This window comes from Erythrolamprus reginae, chromosome 8 (genome assembly GCF_031021105.1).
Source record: "Erythrolamprus reginae isolate rEryReg1 chromosome 8, rEryReg1.hap1, whole genome shotgun sequence".
NCBI classification, from domain to species: domain Eukaryota; kingdom Metazoa; phylum Chordata; class Lepidosauria; order Squamata; family Dipsadidae; genus Erythrolamprus; species Erythrolamprus reginae.
The window spans coordinates 3,677,263-3,696,523 of NC_091957.1; the positions used below are offsets into that span (position 1 = coordinate 3,677,263).

A 19,261-nucleotide genomic window follows, 5' to 3' on the forward strand; every position below is an offset into this window, starting at 1 on the left:
CTATGGCGGCGGGGAAAGAGAGGGCGGGCTGGGCCCGCAGGGATAGGCCAAGTGGGCTCTTCTATGACTTGTGGTCTTCAACTCCCAGAATTCCTGAGACAATCATAGACGAGCCAAAGAGAAGGTTTTGCGCATGCGTTTTTGGAGAAGCGGCTGGTAACCGGCTATAGCCCCGGGAGGATGCTGCGGAGGAAGCCGACGCGGCTGGAGCTGAAGCTGGACGACATCGAGGAGTTCGAGGGGGCTCGCAAGGAGCTGGAGGTGGGTGGTGAGAGAGACGTTCTGAGGAGGCCCCGGCCGGAGGCTGTTAAAGGAGAGAAGAAGAAAAAGGAGCCCCGGGCGCCCTCTGCCCATGCTCAGAGGCGCCCTCTCCGTAGGGAAGACTTTGGAGGGGCTTTTAAGAGACGCCGGAAGAAAAAAAGGGGGGGGGGCTTTGCTTTTGATATACTGTGTATAGGGAAGTGACGACACTGATGGTGTGTAGGGAAATTCTGCACAGGCTCAGAGGTTGCCTTTCCCCAAGGATCTGCAGGTTTGTCTCTTTTCTTTCTTCCTTTCTTCCTTTCTTTCTTCTGCTCTCTTCCCTTCCCTTTTATGACAATCATTAAGTGTTGTACCACATAATTCTTGACAAATGTGTCTTTTTCTTTTATGTACACTGAAAGCATAAGCACCAAGACAATCACACTTGGCCAATAAAATTCTATTCTATTCTATTGCTTTCTCTCCCTTTTTCTTCCCTCCATCGCTCCCTCCCTCCCCTTTCTTTCTTTCTTCTGCTCTCTCTTCTTCCCTCCCTTCATTCCTTTTTCTTCTCTTGCTTTCTCTCTTTTTCTTTCTTTCCTCCCTCCCTTCCTTTTGCTATCTCTCTCCCCTTCCCCCTTCCTTTTTCTTCTCCTTTTCTCCCTCCCTCCCTTTCTTTCTTCTCTCTCTCCTTCCCTCCCTTCCTTTTGCTATCTCTCTCTCCCCTTCCCCCTTCTTCCTTCCTTTTTCTTCTCTTGCTTTCTCTCCCTTTTCTTTCCTCCCTCGCTCCCTCCCTTCCTTTTGCTATCTCTCTCTCCCCTTCCCCCTTCCTTTTTCTTCTCTTGCTTTCTCTCCCTCCCTTTCTTTCTTCTGCTCTCTCCTTCCTTCCCTCCCTCCCTTCCTTTTTCTTCTCTTGCTTTCTGTCCCTTTTTCTTTCTTTCTTTCCTTCCTTCCTTCTTCCTTTTGCTATCTTTCTCTCCCGTTCCCTCCATCCCTTCCTTTTTCTTCTCTTGCTTTCTCTCCCCCCTTCCTTCCTTCCTTCCTTCCTTCTTTCTTTCTTTCTTTCAAGCAAAGCCTCTCCTGCCCAGGAATCTCTCTCTGATGAGAGCAGTATAAGGGCAGACTAGATGGACCAGGAGGTCTTTCTCTGCTGTCAATCTTCTATGTTTCTATGCATTACATGAAGAGTTGCTGTTGTGTTTCCCGAAGTATCTCTACCTTTCTTGCTTTTTTGCAGTCGCAAAAAAAGCAGCGTGAAGAGGTGGACATGGTGGGCACCAACGATGGCGAAGGGGCCCTGGCCTTGAACCCCGATCACAAGAGCTGGGAGCAGGTCATTCACGACCGGATCGGCTACAAACCTCAGCCGAAACCCAGCAACCGTTCGTCGCAGTTTGGGAATTTCGAGTTCTAGAGCGATCAGGATGTGGAGTGTGGCTTATGCCGCTCCCTCTCTGCACGTGGAAGATTATGACAAGCTGATTTACGATGAAGACAGAGGGAGCCATAAGGGTTTTTATGCTTCTGCAAGATAAAAGACTTTTGTATTCTCTAAAGAATGAAGTTGTGTCCTTTTTCCCCTCTCCCAACTGAAGGCCGTATTCAGACACCTGCCTGTCCTGGATATTGTTCTGTCGGGCTCTCTGGTAGAATCCTCCCAAAAATGCACAGATACAATTTCAGACACACACACGTTTGAAAATTCAAAACAATGTTCTATATAATGAAAATTCACTTAAACCAAGCCCTCTTTTGTTATAGCAAAGAGCACTCGTCTCCAAACAAACTGGTAATTTCTACAAGTCCCTTATGAGTTCTGAGATACTTAGCTTGCAGCTGTGAGGCAATTCACAGTCCTTCTTCTTTCACAAAGTGAAACACACTTTGCTCTGGTTTAGTTTCAAAGCCGGGAAAAATCAGCACACAAAAGGTCCAAGTCAGTAAAGCAGTCACAAAACACAACGATCAGATAATCCTCCACAATGGCCAAACCCACAGGCTGCTCTTTATAGCAGCCTCACTAATGACCACAGCCCCACCCAACCACAGGTGGCCTCATTTTCTTTCATAATACTCTCAATTGTTGTTGCCTATGCATCGCTCTCTGCATGCGTGGCTGTATCATTAACTCTTGTTCCGAATCCAAGGAGGAGCTAGATAATTGATCTCCTTCTGAGCTGTCTGCCACACTCTCCTCCCCACTGTCACTCATGTCTTCTTGGTCAGAGGAGCCTTCATCATCATATTCCACCGGGAGGGGGGGGCAAAACAGGCCTGCAGCATGTGGATGTCTCCCCCACATCCACAGTCCTTGGGGCAGGAGCTGGGCCAGAGCTAACCACAACAGATATCGTATTTTTTTTAGTTATAAGACACCCCCCCCCCCAAAAGAAGGTGGAAATGTCAGTGTATCTTATACATCAAATACAGCCATTTTCGCTGTCCCGAAGTCCTGCCCACGGGTCCCATTTTGGGGCAGAGGATCTGGGGAAGCTGCAGAGAGCTCCTGGGTGCTGGCAAAAATGCCAGTTTTTGCAAAAATTGGGGCGTTTTGAGGCTATATTTTCATTAAAATTGCATGGGCAAAAAGGTCAGGGGAGACTGCAGAGAGCTCCTGGGGATTGGAGGAAGGCAAAAAAGCTCCATTTTTGTGAAATGGATTGCAAAAACAAAAGGGCTGTGTTTTGCAATTCCCCCAGACCCTTTGCCCACCCAATTTTTGTGAAAAAAAAGGGACAAAAAACACCCACCACCCCCTTTGTTGCAAAATTGGGCCTTTTTTGCCTTCTAATTACCGCATCTAGCATGACTAGAGGGGGAATTCTGGTAGTTGAAGTCCACTAGTCTTAAAGCTGGCAAGTTTGAAGTCTCCTGGGTTAGGGGTGCAGCGCTCTTCAAACTTGGCAAGTTTAAGACCTGTGGACTTCAACTCCCATTCCTGAGCTAGCGTGACTGGAGGAGGAATTCTGGGAGTTGAAGTCCACTACTGTAGTCTTAAAGCTGTCCAGTTTGAACTTTGTAAAAAGTGTACACGGTTGTAAAAAGAGTGCATGTTTGTAAAAAAAAAAAAAGTATTCCGCTACCCTGGTATTTTATTAAATGATGTATTGCAACACCACTTGGTTCAGAATACTTTTTGCCTTGTTTTCCACTTCTAAAGTCTAGGTGCGTCTTATACTCTGAAAAATACGGCAAATCTCCCATTTGCAACCAGAGGCCTTAAATCTTTCAACAGCAATATTAAGGTTTTGGCACAGCTGTCCCAGCACAGCTTCTGCACACAAACATTTCCAGATGTCACAACTGGAATTTTGCACAGTGTAGCCATCCTCAATAGAAGTGTGTTTATTTCCATAACACCACATGTGTAGCGTGGGGCAAAGCTACTCCAATCATCTCAACAAGGATGAACTCATACACTTAGAAGGGATTTTGCTACGGCAGTTCTGCGTTAGCCAAAACTTCAGAAGAGAAGGATTTAGGGGTAGTGATTTCTGACAGTCTCAAAATGGGTGGACAGTGCAGTCAGGCGGTAGGGAAAGCAAGGAGGATGCTTGGCGGCATAGCTAGAGGTGTAACAAGCAGGAAGAGGGAGATTGTGATCCCGCTGTATAGAGCACTAGTGAGGCCACATTTGGAATAATATTGTGTTCAGTTCTGGTCACCACACTTCAAAAGAGATATAGAGACTCTGGAAAGGGCGCAGAAAAGAGCAATTAAAATGATAAGGGGACTAGAGACCAGGCCATATGAGGAAAGGTTGCTGGTTGTTGGACCAGAATATCTCCGAGACCGCCTCCTGCCGCACGAATCCCAGTGACCGATTAGGTCCCACAGAGTGGGCCTTCTCCGTCAACTAAGCATGTCGGTTGGCGGGCCCCAGGGGAAGAGCCTTCTCTGTGGCGGCACCGGCCCTCTGGAACCAACTCCCCCCGGAGATTAGAACTGCCCCTACTCTCCCTGCCTTCCGTAAACTCCTTAAAACCCACCTTTGCCGTCAGGCATGGGGGAACTGAAACATCTTCCCCTGGGCATGTTTAATTTATATATGGTATGCTTGTGTCTATGTCTGTTAGTATATGGGGTCTTTTTAAATCTTTAAATTTTAAATTTATCAGATTATTTATGATTTGTTTCCACGTGTTGTGAGCCGCCCCGAGTCTTCGGAGAGGGGCGGCATACAAATCTAAGTAATAAATAAATAAATAAAAATAAATAAATAAACTGGGCATGGATAGTCTATTAAAAAGAAGGGCTAGGGGGGACATGATAGCTGTATACAGGTACTTAAGGGGTTGCCACGGAGAGGAGGGGGGCACACTATTTTCCAGGGCACCAGAGAGTCGGACGAGAAACAGCGGTTGGAAGCTGACCAAGGAAAGATTCAACCTGGAGATAAGGAAGAATTTCCTGATGGTGAGAGCGATCAACCAGTGGAACGGCCTGCCACTGGAGGTTGTGAACTCCCCAACATTGGACATTTTCAAGAGGAGATTGGACTGCCATTTGGCTTGAGTGATGTAGGATTTCCTGCTCAAGCAGGGGGTTGAACTTGATGACCTGTAAGGTCCCTTTCAACTCTAATAATAAATAAAAAAGAGATGGATCCAACTGAACGGGTCCAAAGATGGGCTACAAAAATGGTGGAAGGTCTTCAGCATAAAACTTAAAACAGGAAAAACTTCATGAACTTAATCTGTATAGTCTGGAGGACAGAAGGGAAAGGGAAACACGATTGAAATATTTAAATATGTTAAATGTTCAGGAGGAAATTTTTTAACAGGAAAGTGAACACAAAAACAAGGGGCACAATCTGAGGTTAGTTGGGGGAAAGATCAGAAGCAACGTGAGAGAATATTATTTGACTGAAAGAGTAGTAGATGCTTGGAACAAACATCCAGTAGACGTGGTTGGTAAATCCACAGGAACTGAATTTAAACGTGCCCTGGGATAAACATAGATCCATCCTAAGATAAAATACAGGAAATAGTCTAAGGGCAGACTAGATGGACCAGGAGGTCTTTTTCGGCTGTCAATCTTCTTTCTAACGCCGAACGCATTAAATTGGGAGCTATTGTAGGGATACTACTACTTTGGCATATTGTGTCTGGAGGGCTGTGTATGTGCCAACCCGTTCCTCCGGTTTGGAAATGGATAGAGGTATGAGAGAAGGGCTTGTCACGCGGTGAGGCGGGCAAGACAAATTCCAGATTATGACTTGAATCTCTTTATTCTACAGAACAACAGAGGATAGGTGTAAACATTATGACACATCCATCATTTTCAGTTAAGACACACTACTTTTAGAAGGTACAACAGGGTAATCATTTGTATTCCCATAATGCTCGCCGATGGATATGCATTCATCAGCTAAGGGTTTAAAACAGACATCCTACATGGTACACTAAGGCAGTGTTTCCCAACCTTGGCCACTTGAAGATATTTGGACTTCAACTCCCAGAATTCCCCAGCCAGCATCTGCTGGCTGGGGAATTCTGGGAGTTGAAGTCCAAATATCTTCAAGTGGCCAAGGTTGGGAAATACTGCACTAAGGCACGTTTTAATTTTCATGGCTATACTGTCAATGGAGGGAGAAGGAAGACTAGAACAGCAACAATACTGGATTATGGTCAGCGAGTAAACGCGACAGGTCCATAAACAAGGGAAAGATGCTGGCATATTTTGAAATTTTAATACAGTGGGACCTCTACTTAACGCCTCTACTTAAGAACATTTCAAGATAAGAACTGGGTGTTCAAGATTTCCCCCCCTCTTCTTACGAACCATTTTCTACTTAAGAATCCGAGCCCAGAAAAATTTCCCAGGAAATTTGAGAGCGGCACAAAGGCCCGGCCAGTTTCCTGCTATTTGCCCTTTAATCCCGGCCATCTCGGGTTGTTCTGGGCGGCCAGAGGAGCCTTTCGGTGGCGCTTAAGGAGGCTTTGGCAGCCCATAGCAAACAAAGCATTTTCCTTTCTCTGGGCGTTTGGAGAGGGAATAAACCTCTGCCAGTGCCCAGAGAAAAGAAACGCTCCCTTCGCTCTGGGCAGCGACTGTCCACCTCCTCCTCTTCCTCCTCCTCCTCCCACCCAAATTCCGAGCTTTTATTTCTTTCCTAATGGGTTTGCACGCAATATTTGCTTTTACATTGATTCCTAAAATTGCTTCTACTTACAAACTTTTCTACGTCACAGAATGAATTAAGTTCTCAAGTAGAGGCGCCACTGTATTCCTCTCCCCGCCCCACTTTTTTCCTCCAGCTCTATATTAGTGATGGTGAACCTATGGCACGGGTGGCATGGGGAGCCATATCTGTTGGCACGCGAGCCGTTGCCCTAGCTCAGATCCAAAGTTCACGTGTGTACTGATTTTTGGCTCGCACAGAGGCTTTGGGAGGGCGTTTTTGGCTTCCAGAGAGCCTCCAGAGGGATGGGGAGGGTGTTTTTACCCTCTTCTGGTTCCAGGGAAGTGTTTGGGGCCTGGGGAGGGCGAAACACGAGCCTACTGGGCCCACCAGAAGTTGGGAAACAGGCTGTTTCCGGCCTCCAGAGGGCCTCTGTTTCTGCCCTCCCCAGGCATTGAATTATGGGTCTGGGCCCTCACACATTCACAATAGTGCGAGGGCACACTCTTTCGGCACCCGAGGACAAAAAGGTTCGCCACCACTCCTCTATAGCAGTGTTTCCCAACCTTGGCCACTTGAAGATATTTGGACTTCAACTCCCAGAATTCCCCAGCCTGGGGAATTCTGGGAGTTGAAGTCCAGATATCTTCAAGTGGCCAAGGTTGGGAAACACTGCTCTATAGGGTCAGCTTCACACCATGGTATTAACCCAGAGTTTACACAGGATAGATAATAGCAAGCATACAGACGCGAGAAAGCTAATCGTTGATTGTACTGTCACGAAATGAGCCACAAAGATGACTCATTTGTGGCTGGGATGAAATGTATCGTGAATCTCGTCTTTGTGCCTTCTAAAGAGATTAGTAGGAGGCTGAGAACTTGATTGTACGGTCGGTAGCGGGGAGAGAAGGCTAATTCAGCTACTGGTTTACTATTCGTTTGGGTCAACGCCATCCTTTTGTTATGGGCTCCGAGCGCAGCGATTGTAGTCGAGCCAAACAGCCTGGAGGTAGAACAAACTTTGCACGCGGCAAAGCTTTGATTTTCTGCCGTCAGAGCTCTCAAACTTGTGTGTACTTTTCCACCCCAGTCGGTTTTAAAAAAGAAAGAAAAAGTTTTCACCCCGATTCTACTCTTCTTCCTTCTATGGAAGGAGTTCAAACAGTAGCTCAGATAATGCTGGACTACACGTCCCAGCAGCCTCAGCCCTCCCTCTTAACTAAGAGTCTAATTCACGCTAAGTGTGAATTCCTACTGGACAATTTGAGGGGGGGGGGGCTTTTGGGTCTCCCAATGGCCATCCAGGTGTGCCCAAGAGGCTCACAGGCATGATTCAAAAGTTACCATATTTTTCGGAGTCTAAGAATGTAGTTTTTCTCCCTCCCCCCGCCCCCCAGCCCTTACTAGCTACTAATAATCTTCCCAGCTCTTAACTTGCAGGCTTTTTCGTTGCTTCTCTCGGGGAAAAGTGTTTTCCAAGCCCTAAATCTTTGCAGAATTTTTTTTAATTTCTCTAACTTGCTTGGAATAAGTTTCTTTCCAGCCCTAACCAGGTGTTAACGATGTTCCCGGCTCTTACCAGCTTGCAAGCTCTTTCACTGTTTACTCTCTGCGAAGAATGTTTTCCAAGCCCTAAGCTCTTACCTTGCAGGTTCTTTCACTGTTTACTCTCTGCAAAGAATGTTTTCCAAGCCCAAAGTCTTTGCAGGTTGTTTTTCATTGCTCTAATTTGCTCCAAATAAGTTTATTCCCAGCCCTTAACCAGATGCTAACAATGTTCCGAGCTCTTACCAGCTTGCATGCTTTTTCATTGTTACTCTCTGCAAAGAATGTTTTGCAAGCCCTAAGTCTTTGCAGGATTTTTTCCCCCCATTTGGTCTAACTTGCTCCCAATGTTTCTTTCCAGATGCTAATGATGTTCCCAGCTCTTACTGGCTTGCAAACTCTTTCATAGTTACTCTCTCCAAATAAAGTTTTTTTTAAAGCCCTAACCAGAGGATAAAATAATGTATTGAAATTGACCAGACTAAGGATGCTGGCCAGATGAATTCTGGTAACAATCTTTTCCCTATTTTCCTTCCCAAAAACTAAGGTGCATCTTATACTCCGAAAAATATGGTAATTCCCTCCCACCTGCTGCTATTTGCCATTCAGGAAATAGAATCCTCCACATAATGGATTAGATCTGGGACATTCTCTGCCTAAATCCTGTATCCCAGCTTTGTTTGAAGCCACTGGGATCTTAAGGGCATGACAATTAGGTTTAATATTTTACAAATACATATACACTGCTCAAAAATAAATAAATAAAGGGAACATTCAAACAACACATCCTAGTTCTGAATGAATGAAATATTATCATTGAATACTTTATTCCCTACAAAGTTGAATGTGCACAACAGCAGGTGAAATTGATGGTCAATCAGTGTTGCTTCCTAAGTGGACAGTTTGATTTCACAGAAGTTTGATTGACTTGGAGTTATATTGTGTTGCTTTAAGTGTTCTCTTTATTTTTATTTTTGGAGCAGTGTATTTAGGCCAGCCTGAAAATCAGGAGAAAAAATACCCCCTAAAAACATTTATACTGCAAGTTTATTTAAAATATGTTTTGTTAAAAAAAAGCTATTATATTGGTTTCCCCATTATTTTTAACCAGCATCTCATGGTCAACAGCTAGAAATGGGTAGTGGACATGGGCAAGCAATTTCTTTTTGCCCCAGAACAATCTATAACAAGGGGAGGCCTAGAACCTTCCTGGGTCAAAGATAGCGGCTTCCTAGAACCAAAACCCAATGCAACCAATTTTTGGCAGCTGTCAAACAGCAGTTGACAAATCGAGCTTCAAAGTAGACTTTTCTTTCTTTCTTTCTTTCTTCCATTCTTTCTTTCCTTTCTCTCTCCCTCCCTTTCTTCTTTTCCTTCCTTTCTTTCTCTCTCTCTCTCTCCCTTCCCTTTTTTTCTTCCTTTCTTACACAGACTACAGCAGATCCTTCATTTATAACTTCGTGAACAGAGCCGACTTCTCAAGGAAAAAAACAGGGCTGTGGACACTTTGGCTAGATTGCCCATCAAAACATACCAAAGGGGTTGTAGTTGTGCTTGGCGCCTACAACAGGGTTCTGTGTGTGTTCCTTGCTCCCTCCTAGCAACTGAGGATGCTAAAAGTACAAAAATAAATGGACCTGGAATGGCCAAGGTTGAGCTCCTGCCTTCAAATCAGGGCTGAAACCAAGCCCAAGATTGCAAGATTTCATCCATCAACCGTAGGTTGCCTTAGCTGGCCGCCCGACTCATTTACCCATGGAAATCTTCCTTGCCCCCTTGACCCCCTGACCCAAAGCTTTTGGGGATGGGGGGTAGAGTGGAGCAGGAGGCACAAAGGTGGCACAAACCCAGAGGGCGCCCCATTTCCTTGGCGTAGGTCTAGTAAACTTGGTCCCTTGGGAGTCTGAAGGGTGGGGAGGGGTTTGTAGGGTGGTAGTAAGGAGAACCGTTAATGGCAATGCTCGGTGATGTCCACCACGACGGCTTTTTTCCAGCTGAAGAAGAAGTAGCCCGCGCCCGCGCCGGCCGCCACGGCGATGCAGAGATAGGCGTTATAGGTCATGAAGACCAGCATGAGGAAGTAGCTGACCACCACTTGGATGATGTGGAGGATGGTCTGGAAGAGGTGAGGGACACTCAGCATCTGTTGACTAAGTGAAAAGGGAAGAAGGGAAAGATGAAGAAACATAGAAGATTGACGGCAGAAAAAGACCTCCTGGTCCATCTCGTCCAGTGTTTCCCAACCTTGGCAACTTGAAGATATTTGGACTTCAACTCCCAGAATTCCCCAGCCAGCGAATGCTTACACTACCCTTACACTATTTCCTGTATTTATTCTTAGGATGGATATAATAATAATAATAATAATAATAATAATAATAATAATAAGTTCCACTGGAACTTGTGCCGGAACTACCATTTACCAGTGGCAAAGAACTGGTGGGATCATAAGCCCGAAAAAGTGGTCGAAAATGAGCAAGCAAAACTACTGTGGGACTTCCGACTTCAGACTGACCGAATTCTGAAGCATAACACACCAGACATCCTGATTGTGGAGAAAAAGAAAGTATGGATCATCGACATCGCAATCCCAGGAGACAGCAGAATTGAGGAGAAGCAGCTAGAGAAATTAGTGAAATATGAAGATCTAAAAATCGAGCTGCAACGACTCTGGCCTAAGCCCGTGAAAGTGGACCCAGTGGTACTTGGCACGCTGGGCACAGTGGCAAAGGATCTCAGCAGACATTTGAAAACCATCGGAATTGACAACATCTCCACCTGTCAATTGCAAAAGGCCGCTTTACTGGGATCGGCACACATAATTCGCCGCTACATCACGCAGTCCTAGGTGCTTGGGAAGCGCCCGACTGGTGATGAAATACAAAATCCAGCATAGTGATCTCGTTTGCTGAGTTGCACCTTTTCCAGTTCCATTATATCCTTCTTGAAGTGCAGTGAACAGAAGTGTACACAGTACTCCAAGTGTGGCCTCACAAACGTTTTGCAAGGGCCCCGTTTTAACAACGATGACCCCAAATGGCTTGTCTGCAGCTCCTTAAAATACAGTACACAGCTTTTATGTCCTCATAACACAAGAGTGTTGGTACTTTACGTGTCCAGCTCCCTGTTGTTTAATTTACAGTATTTGATTTATAAACCGCCCAACTCCTTCCGGACTCTGGGAGGCGTACAACAATTTAAAATAATATAATTTAAAACTCCTAAAAATGAAGCCATTCATATCCTTCTTGGCCGGAGCTAGATGGTATAGCTCAGGGTTAGGCAAAGTTGGCTCTTCTATGTCTTGTGGACTTCAACTCCCAGAATTCCTGAGCCAATCATGCTAGCTCAGGAATTCTGGGAGTTGAAGTCCACATGTCGTAGGAGAGCCAACTTTGGCTACCCTTGGTATAGTTCATAGGCCCCAGGCCTGCCGGCAAAATCATGTTTTTACGGCTTTTCGTAAGGCCAGGAGGGTGGGGGCTGTGTGGATCTCCGGGGAGGGGGAGGGGGCAGTTGATTCCAGAGGGCCGGAGCCACCACAGAGAAGGTCCTGCCACATGGGCCCCCCACCACCACCAACCGTTTTTGTAGCCAAACGGCAACGTGAACTCACCCAACCGTTTTGTGCGTCTCCATCAAGACGGTGCCGTTGGGTCCCGGGAGCGGCATGGAGTTGTAGCGGATGCTGACTTGTGACTTCCGCAGCAGGCTCTCCCGGCCGATCTTCAAGCCCTCGTAGAACATGGCCAGGCAGAAAATAGCCACAAATGCTCCAGCCATTTCTGAAAGGAAGAAGAGACCAGGTTTATTAAATGGACGAGGGGTTATCCGGGATGTAAGGTTGCAAGGACCGTAACTCTCGCGGGGAATGTTCGCGGGGGAAGTTGGTATGACTATTGTGTAGTGGGGAGGTTGGATGGTGTTGTGGTTGGCTCTGGCCCAGCTCCTGCCCCAGGGAATGGGGAGGTGGATGCAGGGGAAACTTCAACATGTCACAGGCCTGTGTTATTGCCGATAGAGTCAGTTCAGAGTTTAGTTTCCTCGGACGAAGAAGAAGGTGGGAGTGACTCGGCTGAGGGGGCTTGGCACACAGCCCAGGCAGTCAATCTCCCTTATCTTCCGTTGATTCAGATGATGACATTTTGGACCCATGCAAGCGCAGAATTATAGAATGATAAGGTTCAGGAGGGAAGTGTTTTTAATAGGAAAGTGAACACAAGAACAAGGGGACACAATCTGAAGTTAGTTGGGGGAAAGATCACAAGCAACGTGAGAAAATATTATTTGACGGAACAAACTTCCAGCAGACGTGGTTGGTAAATCCACAGTCACTGAATTCAAACATGCCTGGGATAAACATAGATCCATCCTAAGATAAAACACAGGAAATAGTATAAGGGCAGACTAGATGGACCATGAGGTCTTTTTCTGCCGTCAGTCTTCTATGTTTCTATGCGTAGAAGAGACCAAGTAAGAACATATTACAGGAGATAAGAGCGGCCACCTGTGTTTGGGTGGGGCTCCAGTAATTAGGGCTGCTGCTATAAATAGCAGCATGTGGGTTTGGCCGTTGTGGAAGAATATCTGTTGCAGTATCGTCAGGAATCCTGTGTCTTCTGGACTTTGTTGCTTTTTCACGCCTTTGAATCCAAAGCAGAGCAAAGTGTGTGTGTGTCTCCCTTCGTTGGAAGAAGAAGGGGTGTGAAGTGTCTTCACAGCTGCTGGCTAAGTATTTAAGGACTGCTTAAGGGAAATTGTACAGACTACCCAGTTGTTTTGGGAAGAGTGCTCTTTGCAATACAAATAGAGTGCTTAGTTTATTTTGACTTTTGTGATAAAGAACATTGTTTTGCATTTTCAAACGTGTGTGTGTGTGTCTGAAATTTGTACCCTTGAATTTTCGGGAGGCTCCTACCAGAGAGCCCGACAGAACAGATGTGTCTCCATCCATTGTCGTTTCCTTTGTCCCCCCCGGCTGCTCCCCTTCACTCACCTCCGGCTGAATTGATGACAAGGCCCGAAAACAGCAAGGGGACGTTTTGATAGCTGAAGTGAAAAGTCATATCCTGTCCAGAGAGAAAAATGGGAGTCCATGTAAAATGTTATTAAGAAGAACAGGGCAAACGGAAACAACATTCGTTCGCTTGCCTTCGTGTTTTGAAAAGTTCTGCTCTATTATTATTATTTATTAGATTTGTAAGCCGCCCCTCTCCCTAGACTCAAGGCGGCTCACATCAATAATAAAAACAATGTACAACAAATCTAATATTTAAAAATATGTTAAAAACCCTTATTTAAAAGCAAAACATACACACGAACATACTATATAGGCCCGGGGGAGATGTCTCAATTCCCCCATGCCTGATGGCGGAGGTGGGTTTTAAGGAGTTTACGAAAGGCAAGGAGGGTGGGGGCAATCCTAATCTCCGGGGAGAGCTGGTTCCAGAGGGTTGGGGCCGCCACAGAGAAGGCTCTTCCCCTGGGTCCTGCCAGACGGCATTGTTATCTTTATGGGCCTCCTTCCTGCGAACTGCTTCTAGGCATTTTGCCAACCCTTGTAAGCTTTGTGATAGCCGGGGTAGCGCAGTGGTTAGAATGCAGCGCAGCAGGTTCCTTCAGCTAACTGCTAGCTGGTAGTTCAGCAGTTCAAATCTCACCACCGGCTCAAGGTTGAGTCAGCCTTCCATCTTTCCAAGGTGGGTCAAATGAGGGACCAGATTGTTGGGGACAAAGGGTTGGTTCTGTAAACCGCTTAGAGAGGGCTGTAAAAGCACTACGAAGCGGTACATGTCTAAATGCTATTGCCTGCCCTTCCTTCCTTCCCCTCCTTCCTTCCTTCGTTCCTTCCTTCCCTTCTTCCATTCCTTCTTTCCTTCCTTTCTTCCCTCCCTTCCTTTCCCTCCTTCCTTTGTTCCTTCCTTTCTTCCCTTCCTTCCTTCGTTCCTTCCTTTCTTCCCTTCCTTCCTTCCTTGACTCTGTAAACCACTTAGAGAGAGCTGTCAAAGCATTACGAAGCAGTAGATAAGTCTAAATGCTATTGCACTACGAAGTGGTGTATAATCTAAATGCTTAAATACAAGTCGAAGGCTATTGCTACATATCCAGGACTATTTGTTTAGACTTAATTTATGAGTTTGTGGACTGTTAAGAACAGCTGGTTTTTTTTGTGGCTTCTGTGTGTCAACTACTAAGCAAGGTCGTTAATTGAGTAAACACATCTTTGAACCAACTGAGTGTGCACTGCGTTCTTGGTGGTCCAAAGCTGGGGCAGAACAGAAGGGCCGGTAGGGAGGGGCATTTATTCTCTCGTCTATTCTGGCTTCAGGCTTAGCCCAACCCTCTTACCATCATTCCTCCATGCATGTGTCCAGGAGTTTTCGTGGAGTGATGGTGGGCATGAGGATCCGTGGTGGGCACCGTTGAGCCACTCATGTTGTGGTCCATGTGGGCCATATGGGCATGGTGCTCGGCGTGGTCCATCTTGGCTCACGGGGAAGAGGATAAGCTGGTGAACGCCTGCAAAAATCCATTGGCTGGTGTTAGAAGGACATTCAGGGACAATGGGGAACAGAAAGAATAATGCAAAGGGTGTCAAGGACCACACAGTCCTCCTCTTCCCTCCTATCACTGATGATGTTACCTAGTTTGGTAATGAAACGTCTGCAAAAAAAACCCCAAACTCAGAGACCGCCGAGGAACTTGCGTTTCAACCCCTGAGCTACAAAAATATTCTCCTCCATAACACTAAGTCACTCCTGTCCTAGTTTGGATCAGAATACAGTGGTACCTCTACTTACGAACATAATTCGTTCCGTGACCAGGTTCTTAAGCAGAAAAAGTTTGTAAGAAGAAATAATTTTCCCCATAGGAATCAATGCAAAAGGAAATAATGTGTGTGATTGGGGAAACCACGGGGAGGGTGGAGGCCCTGTTTCCTCCCAGGAGGTTCCTAGAGAGGCCCCACGGAGGCTTCTCCCCGCCTTTTCTGGCTCTGTTTCCTCCTAGGAGATTCTTAGAGAGGCCCCACAGAGGCTTCTACCCGCCTTTTCCAACCCTGTTTCCTCCCAGGAGGTTCCAAGAGAGGCTCCACGGAGGCCTCTCCCCACATTTTCCGGCTGTTTCCTCCTAGGAGATTCCTAGAGAGGCCCCACGGAGGCTTCTCCCCACCATTTCCGGCCCTGTTTCCTCCTAGGAGATTCCAAGAGAGGCCCCACGGAGGCTTCTTCCCACCTTTTCCGGCCCTGTTTCCTCCCAGGAGATTCCAAGAGAGGCCCCACGGAGGCTTCTCCCTGCCTTTCCCGGTTACAGTTGGGTTTGTAAGTGGAAAAATGGTTCTTGAGAAGAGGCAAAAAAATCCTGAACACCCGGTCCTTATCTAGAAAAGTTCGTACGTAGAGGCGTTCTTAGGTCGAGGTACCCTTTCAAGAATCAATTTTCTACCGAGAAGCTGCAGACAGTGTCGAGAAGGAGCTGATCAAGGGAAAAAGCAGGAATGTCGCGGGCCTCGGCCCTGCCATTTGTGAATTGAATTAACTCGAAAAACAATCCAGAGAAAAGTCACTGTTCGTCTTCAATAGCTCCTGGTTTTATTGGAAACAGACATCTTCAATCACATTAGGGCCAACTGTTGATGTAACAGCAGAAAGGTCTACAAACGCCCCCGGCGATGGAGGCCTGGGTTCTGAAAACGAACGCCATTCGCCTTGGCCTCTAAATGCATTAAGATGGAGGGGATAAGCAGGCAGGAGGAGAAAATCCAATTTATTTAATCCCATCCCTGGCCGATCACCAGCCTCAAACTGGGGAAAGAAGGAAATAGAAGAAATTGATAAAGCTTAGCCGACGGCAGGGGGAGAAGGGGCAAGGAAGCTGGATGAAACTTGAAAAATTTTGCCAGCAGCTGCTCCAAGCTAGGGGGACCTCATCCATCCATAGTCCTTTTTCTTTCTCTTTCTCTTTTACTTCCCTCCCTCCCTCTCTCTTTATTTCTTTACTCTTTCTCTTTCTCTTTCTTTCTTTTTCTCTCCCCCTCCCTCCCTCTCTTTCTTTCCTTCTTTCTTTCCTTTTTCTTTCTCTCTTTTTTACTTCCCTCCCTCCCTCTCTCTATATTTATTTATTCTTTCTCTTTTTCTTTCTTTCTTTTTCTCTCTCCCCTCCTCCTTTTCTTGCTTTCTTTTTCTTTTTCCTGTCTTTCTTTCCTTTTTCCTTTCTTTCCTTCTTTCTTTCTTTTTTCTTTCTTTCTCCCTCTCCCTCCCTTTTTTCTTGCTTTTCTTCTCTTTCTTTCTTCCTCTCTCTCCCCTTCCCTCCCTCTTTTCTTTCTTTCTCTCTTTCTCTCTTTCCTTCCTTCTTTCTCTCTTTCTTCTTCTCTCTCTCTCTTCGAGTCTTCGGAGAGGGGCGGCATACAAATCTAATACATTATTATTATTATTATTATTATTATTATTATTATTATTATTATTACTTTTCCTTCTCTCTCTTCTTCTCCTTCCTACCTTTTTCTCTCTCTCTCCCTTATTCCCTCCTTTCTTCTTTTCCTTCTCTCTCTCTTTCCCCCCCTCCCTTTTTTCTTCCCTTCTTATGGAAACTACCAGCAGATCCTTCATTTATAGCTTCTTGGACTTTGATGTTTGGAAACCTGGAAGGGATTCAAAAGTCAGGGTGACCCAATGATTATCACTGATGATAAAGATAGGAGTTTATTACAGCTCCATCATAGTTACAGACAGGTAGACAACCCTGGCACAACCAGGCTCCGTAAAGTTACAAAGGTTCAGAACAGAAATAACAAAATGAAAAAAATCACAGCTACCTAAGTTCCTATGATGGGGTCAAATGAGGACCCAGACTATTGGGGGAGATATGCTGATTCTGTAAACTGCTTAGAGAGGGCTGTAAAAGCACCAATGAAACACTATCTAAACGCTATTGCTAATGTTATTGCTAATTCAAAACATGGTTTGCTTTGGAAATAAGTCTATTTGCGGTGGGCGAAAGTAACCTTTCCTTTCAAATGCAATTTATTTATAAAACAATAGACAAATTGTTGTTGTTGGGGTTTTTTAAAACAGTGAAGTTGGACACAATTTGAGCCAAAATTGCTGGTTTGAAACAAAAACATAAAACAAAACTGAGATAATTGTTGCTTTGTGTATTCAGAAGGCATCCCACAAGCAACAGGTTTTACACAACAGGCTTATATTAATTGCTAATTTAGCTCTTCTGGGGATTGGCACAATATATTGTCGAAGGACCCACGTGGGCAGTTTCCGTAGGTCGCAAACCAATTTTAAAACTATCCACGCTGATTTACCTAGTTGCCCACAGCCATTCTCCTCCATCCCTTCTTCTTCCTCCACTCCCCAAACCCCACTCCTTTCTACCCTGATGACATTACCGAAGTTGGTTGGAAGAAATATTAGGAAATAGAAAAAAACCCAGAATGTTTTTCGCTAGGAATATTACATCAAAAATTGGAAAAATATCAAGTATACTTGGTTATGCACATAACAATGGCAGCTAGGCTAACATTTACTAAAACCCTCATTGTGTATTGGACAAAATAAAATAAAATAAATAAATAAATAATATTATTTGACTGAAAGAGTAGTAGATGCTTGGAACAAACTTCCAGCAGACGGGGTTGGTCAATCCACAGGAACTGAATGTAAACGTGCCTGGGATAAACATAGATCCATCCTAAGATAAAATACAGGAAATGGTATCAGGGCAGACTAGATGGACCGGGAGGTCTTTTTCTACCGTCAATCTTCTATGTTTCTATGCAATGAAAGAATCCTGTCCTTTCAATCATGTAACATTCTTCTCTTCAAGATCTCTCGGTCTATCCAGACAGCAAGTACGGGTATCTCTGCTACTTGTCAGATTTTATTCATTCCTTCATGCCAGAGTCCATTTTATGCATGGTATCTCTGTATGTATGTTTGGTTTTTTATTATAATGGGTTTTAATTGTTTTTAGTATTAGATTATTGCCATACACTGTCTTATTATTGCTGCTAGCCGCCCCGAGTCTCCGGAGAGGGGCGGCATACAAATCCAATTAATAATAATAACAATAATAATAATAATAATAATAATAATTTTAGAATTGGGTGGTTCATAAATCTAACAAATAAATAAATGTCATGAAACAGATTTTTCCGGTTCTTCGCAATTACCTTTTGGCACCTGACAACAAGAGAGGTGTCGTTAATTAATGTCTTGAGGGCCATTGTTAATTAATGTCCCGAGGGAAAATATTCTAAGATTGCTTGGGATTGAAAACCAAATCCTAAGCAGATCTTCTAGAAGATTAAATCTCTCTTCTGGGCATTTTCAATCCTTAGGCTTGACAGTTGTATCTGCAGCCTACTACTTCAACCTGCCTTCACCTAAAAAATTATATTGTTTTTGAGAATGAAATGCCCTAAAAAACGTAGGGACCTTACAACCGTTGAATATCTGTTGAAATCTGTTAACCTCAACTGCATTCTTCAAAGCATTAAAAAAAAAATCCTTACTTTCTACAGAAAACGGAATAGGGCGTATTTTGACAATTCTCTTTCCTCGTGGAAAAAGGAAGAAGAAAAACATATAATCATAGACATATATATATACATGTGTGTGCGTATATCTATGTATACACACACACACACCTTTTTTTTCTGTCGAAAGGCAGAGGCTACAGGTTCAAATCCCAGCGAGGGTATGGCTACCTGATGAGAGGAAACAACCTCAAAATAGATCTATATTAGTCTCCTTTCATTTTCAATTCAGCAAAAATATGTTGCACACACATAAAGAATTGTCCTAAAAATGCGAGTTCCAGGTACAGTTATAAATTGACCGGCATTATATAAAAGCAAGCATCTCTTCAATGTGAGTTTTACACTCTGTCAAAGTCAATAGGGATAGATGGAAGCTTAGTAATTTTTTAGTAGTTTTAAAATAAATTTTAAACGTTCCGGAGATTGTGATGGCTAGTGCCTCTTATTGTTTTTTTTCTGTCGGATCACCCTGGTATATTGAAGGAGAGTCACAGTTCTTTTTTGCATTTCAAGACAGTTAATTTATTCGTAGCCGGCAAACTATATTCTGTATGTGTCACATGTTTTTGCTGAATTTTTAAAATTAAGGGAGACATGTGATACATACGGAATCAAACTGATTTGATTCTGCAAACTGACACAGCAAACTGACAAACACCCTAAACACATGACCAGACCACAAACCCGCAGCCAAACAAAAATTGTTACACCCCAGACACACATTACAAAACGGCTAAGTAGCCTGCAAACTCCAACTACTCAGGATATCACCCTCAATCCACAAACACAAACTAATCGGC

At 44.7% G+C, this 19,261-nt stretch overlaps 2 protein-coding genes and 1 long non-coding RNA gene across 4 annotated transcripts in view; 1 reads left to right on the top strand and 2 right to left on the bottom strand.

Moving 5' to 3' along the window:
* The first annotated feature begins 2 nt into the window (after positions 1-2).
* On the top strand, positions 3-3,358 carry CDC26 (cell division cycle 26). Its single transcript, XM_070758518.1, has 2 exons — positions 3-261; positions 1,481-3,358. The coding sequence occupies exons 1-2, from the start codon at positions 181-183 to the stop codon at positions 1,655-1,657; spliced, it is 258 nt and encodes an 85-aa protein (XP_070614619.1). The 5' UTR covers positions 3-180; the 3' UTR covers positions 1,658-3,358.
* Positions 3,359-5,919: 2,561 nt separating this feature from the next.
* On the bottom strand, positions 5,920-8,946 carry LOC139170914 (uncharacterized). The gene is made up of 2 exons (XR_011559679.1): positions 7,065-8,946; positions 5,920-6,933 (listed from the first exon to the last, which is right to left on the bottom strand). It is a non-coding gene; the product is annotated as an uncharacterized lncRNA (long non-coding RNA).
* The window catches only part of SLC31A1 (solute carrier family 31 member 1), a 24,820-nt gene continuing 14,500 nt past the window's right edge, over positions 8,942-19,261 (bottom strand). For both annotated transcript variants that reach the window (XM_070758519.1, XM_070758520.1), the window contains 4 exons: positions 14,261-14,431; positions 12,909-12,981; positions 11,529-11,697; positions 8,942-10,062 (listed from right to left, as the gene is read on the bottom strand). In XM_070758519.1, the coding sequence (XP_070614620.1) occupies positions 9,861-10,062; positions 11,529-11,697; positions 12,909-12,981; positions 14,261-14,395 (579 nt within the window). In that variant the 5' untranslated portion in view covers positions 14,396-14,431 and the 3' untranslated portion in view covers positions 8,942-9,860. The remainder of the gene's footprint in view (positions 10,063-11,528; positions 11,698-12,908; positions 12,982-14,260; positions 14,432-19,261) is intronic.

Bases quoted from the DNA above. Each gene is read 5' to 3' on its own strand.
- CDC26 (XM_070758518.1), top strand. From the start codon at position 181: ATGCTGCGGAGGAAGCCGACGCGGCTGGAGCTGAAGCTGGACGACATC. The intron at 262-1,480 runs GTGGGTGGTGAG...GCTTTTTTGCAG, and splicing joins GGGCTCGCAAGGAGCTGGAG to TCGCAAAAAAAGCAGCGTGA.